At 46.8% G+C, this 9,951-nt stretch overlaps 1 protein-coding gene across 1 annotated transcript; it reads left to right on the plus strand.

The window, feature by feature from the left end:
* The first annotated feature begins 2,139 nt into the window (after positions 1-2,139).
* Positions 2,140-7,493, plus strand: LOC138818176 (sperm-associated microtubule inner protein 10-like). The gene is made up of 3 exons (XM_070009121.1): positions 2,140-2,276; positions 3,424-3,532; positions 7,161-7,493. The coding sequence occupies exons 1-3, from the start codon at positions 2,173-2,175 to the stop codon at positions 7,368-7,370; spliced, it is 423 nt and encodes a 140-aa protein (XP_069865222.1). The 5' UTR covers positions 2,140-2,172; the 3' UTR covers positions 7,371-7,493.
* Positions 7,494-9,951: the final 2,458 nt, after the last annotated feature.

Here is a 9,951-nt window from a genome sequence, read left to right on the forward strand (position 1 = left end):
TTCTTCCTCTATTGATTCTTCAAAAAAGATTCCTCCTCAAGCCATGTGCTGGTGGCTCAGTAATCCTAATCTCTCTGGAGGCTAAAACCTGGAGGATTATGAGTTGAAACCTGACTGGGCAAAGATGCCCCCAATACCATTACCAATTCACCAGCAAAGTTCCTAACTGGATACATAGCTCAGGTATAGTGCTAGCTGTGAAAGAAAGTCAAGCAAGAGTGCGAGGCTCTGAGTTCAAGTTTAAAAAAATTAAAAATTCAAACCTTCCTCTTCAAACCTCTTTGGCTACCCAAATCAAGACAGTTTCTGCATTGTTCCCAGATCTGTATTTAGTACAACTACAAACCACCATGTCTTGGAGTAGTTCTTCCTGCTCATCCTAACATTTTTCCTACTTGATGGCTAGTTGCTTTTATACTGACATCCACCTTTCATAGTAATAGGAGTATTGCTCCATACTTTGTTAAAATGAGTTCGGGTTGCACTGGCTGGCTCATACCTGTGATCTTAGCTCCTTGAGAGGCAGAGATTAGGGGATCTTAGTTTGAGGCCAGGCTAACTAAAACTTCAAAGAGACTCCATCTCATTCAATTACTGGTGGTGGTACAAACCTGTAGCTTGACATAGGAGAAGCGCCATGGCTGGATGCCTGTCCGGCATCCCCAGCAACACGGGGAACAAGAATAGGAGGATCCCAACCCAGGCTTGTCAGGGCATAAAGGAGAGCCTAGCTTGAAAATAATCGAGGCAAAAAGGGAGCTAGGAGTGAGGCTCAAATGGTAGAATGCCTGCCTCGCAAGCAGAGTCAGTGAGTTCAGTCCTCACTGGGTTCTGGCTTAGACAACAAGTATATAGAAGTGAGAGCACAAATGGTTTATCAAGCATTGTGTGCAGAGTCTGCAGAGGAAAATCAGACCAGCAAACAATAGAAGGCATATATAAAGAGAATATCAAGTGCATAAAAAGAATATAAAGAGCTGGGTGCCAGAGGCTCACGCCTGTAATCCTAGCTACTCTGGAGGCTGAGATCTGAGGATTGCGGTTCAAAGCCAGCCAAGGCAGGAAAGTCCGTGAGACTCTTATCTCCAATAAACCACTCAAAAACCGGAAGTGGTGCTGTGGCTCAAGCAGTAGAGCGCTCGCCGTGAGCTGAAGAGTGCAGGGACAGCGCCCAAGCCAGAGTTCAAGCCCCATGACCGACAAAAAAAAGAATACTTGTGAATATTTAGTCCCTTATTTTTGCCTGGATGTCATTTGCAATATGTCTGCAAGTGTTCCCACTTTTAGATTGTTCATTATATTTTGTTTTTCAAGAAGAGGAATACTGCCGGGCGCTGGTGGCTCACGCCTGTAATCCTAGCTACTCAGGAGGCTGAGATCTGAGGATTGCGGTTCAAAGCCAGCCCGGGCAGGAAAGACCGTGAGACTCCTATCTCCAATAAACCACCAGAAACCAGGAAGTGGCGCTGTAGCTCAAATGGTAGAGCACTCACCTTGAGCTGAAGAGCTGAGGGACAGCGCCCAGGCCCGGAGTTCAAGCCCCATGACCAACAAAAAAAAAAAAAAAAAGAAGAGGAATACTTTTGTTAGTACTGGTACCGGAACTTGAACTCAGGGCCTGGATGCCACAGCTCTACTTCTGGCTTTTTGCTGTCAAGTGGATTTGAGTCTCACAGATCTTACTGCTTTGAACCACAGTCCTCAAATCTCAACCTCCTGGGTATGTAGGATTACAGGTGTGAGTCATCAGGCAGATTTTTTTTTTTTTTTTTTTTTGGTGAGAGAGGGGTCTGTCATGGGGCTTGAACTCAGGGCCTGGGTGCTGTCCCTGAGCTCTTTTTGCTCAAGGATAGCATTTTACCACTTTGAGCCACAGCACCATTTCTGGCTTTTGAATGGTTAGTTGGAGATAAGAGTCTCACAGACTTTCCTGCCTGGGCTGACTTCAAACCATGATCCTCAGATCTCAACCTCCTGAGTATCTAGGATTACAGGCATGAGCCCACTGTCACCAAGCTCCAAGCAGATTTTTAAGATGCCACCAAACTGAAACTGTGTGCCAACCCTCAGCCTCTAAGGTAGCTAAGGGCTGTTATGAAGTCACACGCATTATTATTACATCAGCGGCAGCAGCTCATCACAACCAGAGTCTCGGGAGATTCTGGAAGAGAAATGGATTCGGGAAGAGAAATGGATTTGGGAAGAGACACCAGTCCTACCTTACCCAAACTAGCCAATGATTACCCAGAGGAGAGCTCATCTAAACCCCCTCATAAGTGAGAACTGAAGTGTTCTGGGTCTTTGGTTTTCAGTGATGGGGGTGGAGCCCAAGGTTTCATGTTTACGGGCCACATGCCATGCTTGTGCTTGTTTTACTTGAGTTTTCAAATTTTATTTTTCTCATGCTTTTTTGCCCATGGCTAGCCTCAGGGCACAGCTGTCCTCCCTAGTATCCAGGGTGACAGACAAATTTCACCACGCTCAGCTTGGGGGCTAACAGTTTCCCCTACTAGCCTTTAACCCAGATCCTCCTGATTTTCACCTTCCCCAGAGCTGAGATGATAGGCATCTGACCCCCCCTTCCCTTCCCTCTCCTCCCCTCCTCTTACCTCCCACCCCTACCTTCCTTTCTCCTACCTTTCTCTACCCTATCCTTTTTCTGTAACTAGCCAAGTATTTCCTTAAGTATTTCCCCTTAAAGCCAGGTTATGGGGAATTGTGGGTATTTGGCGTATGGACACTGCTGGACGGGATCTTGGTGGTTGGTGGTGAGGGTGGGCTGAAAGGGTCGATTGCTTGCATTGTGTCCCTGACTCAGGAGGCTGAGAACTGAGGATTGTGATTTGAAGCCAGCCAGGGCAGGAAAGTTCTGAAGACCCTCCTCTCCAATAAACCAAGACACTAGAACACTAGGAGGTATGGCTCAAGTGGTAGAGTCCAGTTTTGAGCAAAAAAGAAAAAAGCTAAAGAAAAGTGCCTAGGCTCTAAGTTCAAGCCCCACTACTGATGGGGAAGGGAGAGGGGGAGAAAATGATAATAAAACAACTCATTTTGTTGGTGGTAGCTGTGGACTTGAACTCAGGACCTGGGCACTGTCCCTGACCTTTTTTACTCAAGGCTAATGCTTTACCACGTTGAGCCACAGCTCCACTTCTGATTTTCTGATGGTTAATTAGAAATAAGAGTCTCATAGACTTTACTGCCCAGGCTAGCTTTGAACCTTGATCCTCAGATCTCAGCCTCCTGAATAGCTAGGATGACAGACGTAGGCCACCAGTGCCCAGAGATAAAACAACTGTTAACCGCAGTCTTCTCTTCTTGCTTTCCATCTTCAGGTTGGGTGATATGCAGACGTAGGCCACCAGTGCCCAGAGATAAAACAACTGTTAACCGCAGTCTTCTCTTCTTGCTTTCCATCTTCAGGTTGGGTGATATGCATTTGCCTCGGTTTTCACTGAAGCAAGGAATGATCCCAGCACGTTACGTTATGCCTTGGAAAGAATGTATGAAATTCAGGCGTGTGAATGTGAAGGTACTCCCTCATAAACATACATAGTTTTAAAACGTATACTATTGAATATAACCTCTGGTTAGACAGACTTAAGCAGACCAAAACTATTTCACCAAGCTCTGAGTTCAAATCCAGTACCACAAAAAGCACCTATTTTTTGCAGGTTAAAAACAGAAGAATTCGGGGCTGGGAAGGTGGCTCAGTGGTAGAGCTCTTGCCTTGCATGCCTGAGGCCCTAGGTTCGATTCCTCAGTACCACATAAGCAAAAAGAAAAAAGCCAGAAGTGGTGCTGTGGCTCAAGTGGTAGAGCGCTAGCCTTGAGCTGAAAAGCTGAGGGACAGCGCCCAGGCCCAGAGTTCAGGCCCCACGACCGGACCAAAAAAAAAAAAAAAAAGGAGAATTCAAATAACCAAAGCCAAAATCTAAAATAGGTACACAAAGTAACTTCAAAGCCAGCCAGTTTGTTCGCTTGTAATATAAGGATGTTCAGCAGAAGCCTGCACCAGTGGCCTACGCATATAATCCCAGCCCCTCAGGGAGGATGAAGTCTGAAGACTGAGATTTGAAGTCAGTACGAGCAAGAAAATCAATAAGGTTATTATTTATTATTTTTTTGTCAGTTGTGGGGCCTGGACGCTGTCCCTCAGCTCTTCAGCTCAAGGCGAGCGCTCTACTGCTTGAGCTACAGTACCACTTCCGGTTTTCTAGTGGTTTATTGGAGGTAAAAGTCTCACAGACTTTCCTGCCCGGGCTGGCTTTGAACCATGATCCTCAGATCTCAGCCTCTTGAGTAGCTAGGATTATAGGCCTGAGCCACGGGCGCCCAGCTTCAATAAGGTTCTTATTTCCAATTCATCACTTAAAAAAAAAAAAAAAAAGGAAGCAAAATGTGTCTCAGTATTAGAGTTCCAGCCTTGAACACACACACACACACACACACACACACACACACACACAAATGGACAAGTGCCCAGGCCCTCAGTTCAAGCTCCAATTCAGGCAGGCGCATGTGTACAAGCTTAGCAGGTGCAGGTACATTTCTGTCAAAGCTGGAATTCAGATAACATAGTTTCTGGTTTGTGTTCTGTACCCGGATAATACCCAGGGCACACAAGGAGCAGCTAGGTTTCCAGCTCCAAGCCACTTATCAGCCAGTACTTGTAAGACCTTTTGCAAATTCAGATTGATCATTTACAGGTGAAACACCAAGTTGTTGTTGTTTAATGCCAGTACTAGGGCTTGAACTCAGAGCCTCACATTCTCACTCGGCATTTCAACTGAAAGCTGACATTCTACCACTTGAGCCACACCTCCACTTCCACTTTTTTGGTTTTAACTATTTCAGTTGATTTTTTTTTCTTTTTCATGGTTTTTTGTTGTTGTTGTTATTATCAAGGTGATGTACAGAGGAATCACAGTACATAAGTCTGGTAATGACATCCTTGTTTTTCCCTCCTCCTCCTCCTCCTTTGGGTCTGTTCGTGGGGCCTGAACTCTGGGCGTGGATGATGTACCTCAGCTCTCCACTTGAGCCACAGCGCCACTTCCGACTTTTTTTTCCTTTAGCTTATGTGGTGCTGAGGAATCGAACCCAGGGCCTCAGGCATGCAAGGCGAGCGCTCTACCACTGAGCCACCTTCCCAGCCCACCTCCTCCTCCTCCTTCTTGGTGATACTTGGGTTCACACTCAGGGCCTTGGGCCTGTTACACAGGTGCTCTACCCCTCAAGCCAACTAGCCAGGCACTGATCTTACTCTTTAGAGCTGTAAGCAGTGTCGTCGTTCACAGCTCTCTTTGTTCTTGTCATTTAGTTTTTGTATTTTCAGTGCTGGTGCTGCAGCTTGAACTTGGGACCTGGGTGCTGTTCCTAAGCTCTTTCACTTAAGGTGCTCTACCACTTAAACCACAGCTCCACTTCTGGCTTTTTGGTGGCTGAGATAAGGGTCTCACAGATTTTGCTGTCAGGCTGGCTTCAAATCACAATCCTCAGATCTCAGCCTCCTAGTGCCTCGCTTACAATTTAGCTTACATTTCTCCAGCAATTTAAAATAATATGAATGAGTGGTGTAAGAAGCATTCTATGTTAGAATCTCCATGACATTTAAGTGGAAAATTCCATGAAGTGAACATGGTTCCACAAGTGCATTCTCGCTCTTCGTTGCTCTCTTCTCCTCACATCACCATTTTTCCTTGGCAGGGGAGGAAAACCTCCAGATAACATAAAAATGACAATCCAGCATGGCAGATATGGGGCTGAGCCCCCAGCCGGCCTACAAGGTCATGAGCAGAAGTGAAATCTCAAATAACTGTTACTTAGCAACTTCGTTGTTGGTGGTGGTGGTCATGGGGCTTGAACTCAGGGCCTGGGCTCTCTGTCCCTGAGCTTTTGTGCTCCAGGCTAGCGCTCTACCACTTTGAGCCACAGCTCCACTTCCAGTTTTTTGTTGTTGTTGTTGGTGTGGTCGTGGGGCTTGAACTCTGGGCTTGGGCGCTGTCCCTGCACTCTTCAGCTCAAGGCGAGCGCTCTACCACTTGAGCCACAGCGCCACTTCTGGTTTTTGGTGGTTAATTGGAGATATGTGTCTCATGGACTTTCCTGCCTGGGCTGGCTTTGAACTGTGCTCCTATTATCTCAGCCTCCTAAGTAGCTAGGATTATGAGTGTGAGCCACTGGCACCCAGCTCCACTTCCAGTTTTTAAGTGGTTAATTGGAGATAAGAAGCTCATAGACTTTCCTGCCCAGGCTGGCTTTGAACCATGATTCTCTAGATCTCCACTGAGTAGCTAGGATTACAGGTGTGAGCCGCTAGCCCCTCGGCTATAAGCAACTATTTTAAGAACAGCAACATATGTGCTACCAATTAGCAGACCTAGTCATTGGCAAACCTTTTAAATTCACATGTGGACCTTTTGGGTGTTTGGAGCTTTATTTTTGAGGCAAGATCTTGCTGTATAATCCAGGCTGGGCCTTTAACTCATGATCCTCCTCTCAGCCTCCTGTGTAGCTAGGATCCTCATTCTCATTCTCACTTAGCTGTTTTGCTCAGGGCTGGCACTCTATCACTTGAATCGCAACTCTACTTGTAGCTTTTTGGTGGTTAATTGGAGAGAAGAGTCTCATGGACTTTCCTGCCCAAGCTGGCTTCAAACCACAATCCTTAGATCTCAGTTTCCTGAGTAGGATATAGGCATGAGCCATCAGCAAATAGCAAAATTTCTCATCTTTTACTGTAAAAAATTATTCTATTTTGAAATGGGCTCCACTCCTCCTTCCCTTCCCAATTAACTGCCATCTGGGTATACATGTATGAGCGCGCGCATGCCCGTATGTGTGTGTGTGTGTGTGTGTATGTGTGTATGTGTGTGTGTATGTATGTGTTGGTACCAGGGCTTGAACTCTTGCTTAGCTTTCTTTACCCAAAGCTAGTATTCTACTACCACTTGAACCATACTTCCAGTTTAGCTTTTCTGTTGGTTAATTGTAAGAATTTTACAGACTTTTCTGCACAGGCTGGCTTTGAACCATGATCTTCAGAGCTCAACCTCCTGATTACAGGAGTAAGCCACCAGCACCCCCTCCCCGTCTTAATCTAACAGGAAAGTGTATCTGGTGTGATATTAACAGGAGGTTTGGGGCTTCCCTTGCAGCAGGCCAAGGCAAACGGGATTTACACCGGCTCATTAGAAGACACTCTGTTTTTGAACTGCAGTGAAAGGCTCTGCCATGGGGAAAACCGCAACATCGTCTTAAAGAAAGGCTCCTCAGAAATCAAGGTCACAGACATGCCTATGTATTCCCCGCTCTCCAAATACCAGAGCACCGTGATCTCGCACGGCTTCAGGAGGCGGCTGATCTGATGCAGGAGGAGAGCAGGCTGCTGAGCCGAGGGCACAGCTCAGCATGGGACAGCGGTGTGTGCCTGGCACACAGGACTTTTGAGTATTGAAAATAAAGCAGTAAACAGTTTCATTCATACCCCCCACTCATCTCTAGAGGCATTTAAGTTTGTGGCACATTTGTATTTCACCTAAAAGTTCATCTGTTTAAATATCTTAAGAAAGCTGAGCACTGATGGCTCACACCTGTAATCCTAGCTACTCAAGAGGCTGAGGTCTGAGGATCAAGGTTCAAAGCCAGCCCAGGCAGGAAAAGTCCATGAGACTTTTGTGTGTGTGTGTCAGTTGTGGGGCTTGAACTCTGGGCCTGGTGCTGTCCCTGAACTTCTTTTGCTCAAGGCTAGCACTCTTACCACTTGAGCCAATAAACCACTAGAAAACCATATGTGGCACTGTGGCTCAAGTAGTAGAGCACTCACCTTGAGCTGAAGAGCCAAGGGACAGTGCCCAGGCCCAGAGTTCAAGACCCACGACTGACATATATATATACATATATCTTTTTTTTTTGGGGGGGGGGGGTCCGGTCGTGGAGCCTGAACTCTGGGCCTGGGCGCTGTCCCTCAGCTCTTCAGCTCAAAGCTAGCGCTCTACCACTTGAGCCACAGCGCCACTTCCGGCTTTTTTCTTTTTGCTTATGTGGTGCTGAGGAATCGAACCCAGGGCCTCAGGCATGCAAGGCACGCGCTCTACCACTGAGCCATCTTCCCAGCCCCATATATACATATATCTTGTTAGAAAACAGCATCATTCCAAGCCAGGCACTGGAGCTCATGCCTGTAATCTCTGCTATAACCCCAGCTACTCAGGATCTGAAGGTTGAGGTTGGAAGCTAGCCTGGACAGAAAATGTCCCTGTCACTCTTATCTCCAATTAACCATCAAAAAGCCAGAAATGGAACTGTGGCTCGAGTGGTAGAGTACCAACTTTGAGCAAAAAAAGCTTAGGGAGAGCACACTGGCCCTGAGTTCAAACCCTCCCCACCCCCTCCCCACCCCCTCCCCACACACCATTATGACTGGGAAAAGAAAAGTCTGGGCACTGGTGGCTCATGCCTGCAATCCTAGCTACACAGGAGGCTGAGATTTGAGCACCACAGTTCAACACCAGCCCCGGCAGGAAAGTCCCCAGGTGACACACACCGCCAGTTAACCACCGAAAAACCTCAAATGGTGCTGTGGCTCCAAGTGGTAGAGCACTAGCCTTGAGCACAAAAGCTCAGGGACAGCACCCAGGCCCTGAGTTCAAGCCCTAGGATCAACACACACACACACACACACACACACACACACACACACACACACACACACACACACACACACAGAAAAGAGAAAGCCATGACTTGAACAGACACTATTCATGCACCTAGCAGCAGCTGGGAAAGGGGTGAGACCTGGTGTGTATGCTGGGGATGAGGACACAGGTAGGAACATACTGTATTTCATTCAGCCATGACAAGCAGCCACAAGTGTCACAACAGGGAGAAAGTTGTGACATGAGTTGTGCCAAATAAATCCTGATCCCACTCCAGTAAAGGCCACGGAGAAAAAGGGGTGTGTGTGTGGGGGTTCCCACCCTCACCAGAACACACCGCTGCTGGGCTGGGCTCCCGCCGGGAAGAGCGGAAGTCTGCAGTCAGAGATACTCCTCGGTGGCAGCTGGAGCTGACTGACAGGTCAGAGATAGGGAGTCAGATTACCTTCCCCAGCCCCTTGCAGCCTGAAGAACTCCCTTGCCTGTTTTGTCCTTTGGAGGGAGTGTGAAGTCAAAGCCTCACATTTGCTAGACACTCGAGTCAACTCTTTTTTTCCTTTCCTCTTTTTTCCCAAGTGGAGCCTTGTGTTTTTGCCTGGAGCTAGCCTCAGAATGAGATCCTCCAACCCATGCCTCCCGCTTCCAGGGTAACTGGTGCCACGGGCAGAAGTCACTGGCCCAGTCCTCTTTCCGTTAAGACATGGCTGCTAGCAACAAATTCACTTTTCTCATATCTGGGAAATCTACAGTTCATCTTTTTGAAGAAGGCAGTAAAAGGGATTGAAATTCCCTGGTGCTGGTGGCTCACAACCTTAATCTAGCTACTCAGGAGGCTGAGGTCTGGTGGGTTGCAGTTTGAAGCCAGCTCAGACAAAAAAAAAAGTTTATGTGATATCATTTATAATCAACCATCAAAAAGTCAGGCTGGAGGCATGGCTCAAGTGGTTGTGTAGAAAAGATAGAAGACAAGGGATTGAAATGAGGACTTTGCACATGGTAGACATTTCCAGACCTTTGTTTCTACAGCTCTGGCTTACTTCACAATATAATTTTTTCTGTCACTCCATTTCCTTACAAATGGTACAATATCATTCTAATGAATAAAATTATATATACATATATATTTTATCTTGACCCACTTTTCCCTTAGGGGCATCTGGGATGACTCTGATCTTGGCTGTGGTGAGTTAGTGCTTCTGCATGACAATGGTTTTATTGTAACCTGGTTTGTGGAATTGCTAGGTCAGGGGAGTTCTGTGTGTTTTGAGGAACCTCCATACTGCCATACTGC

This window comes from Dipodomys merriami, unplaced genomic scaffold (assembly GCF_024711535.1).
Source record: "Dipodomys merriami isolate MVZ:Mamm:240054 unplaced genomic scaffold, mDipMer1.0.p SCAF_72, whole genome shotgun sequence".
Lineage (NCBI taxonomy): Eukaryota > Metazoa > Chordata > Mammalia > Rodentia > Heteromyidae > Dipodomys > Dipodomys merriami.

Coding starts and splice junctions, on each gene's coding strand:
- LOC138818176 (XM_070009121.1), top strand. CDS start 2,173: ATGGATTCGGGAAGAGAAATGGATTTGGGAAGAGACACCAGTCCTACC. Junction 2,277..3,423: donor TCATCTAAACCCCCTCATAA/GTGAGAACTGAA, acceptor TTCCATCTTCAG/GTTGGGTGATATGCATTTGC. Junction 3,533..7,160: donor TCAGGCGTGTGAATGTGAAG/GTACTCCCTCAT, acceptor CTTCCCTTGCAG/CAGGCCAAGGCAAACGGGAT.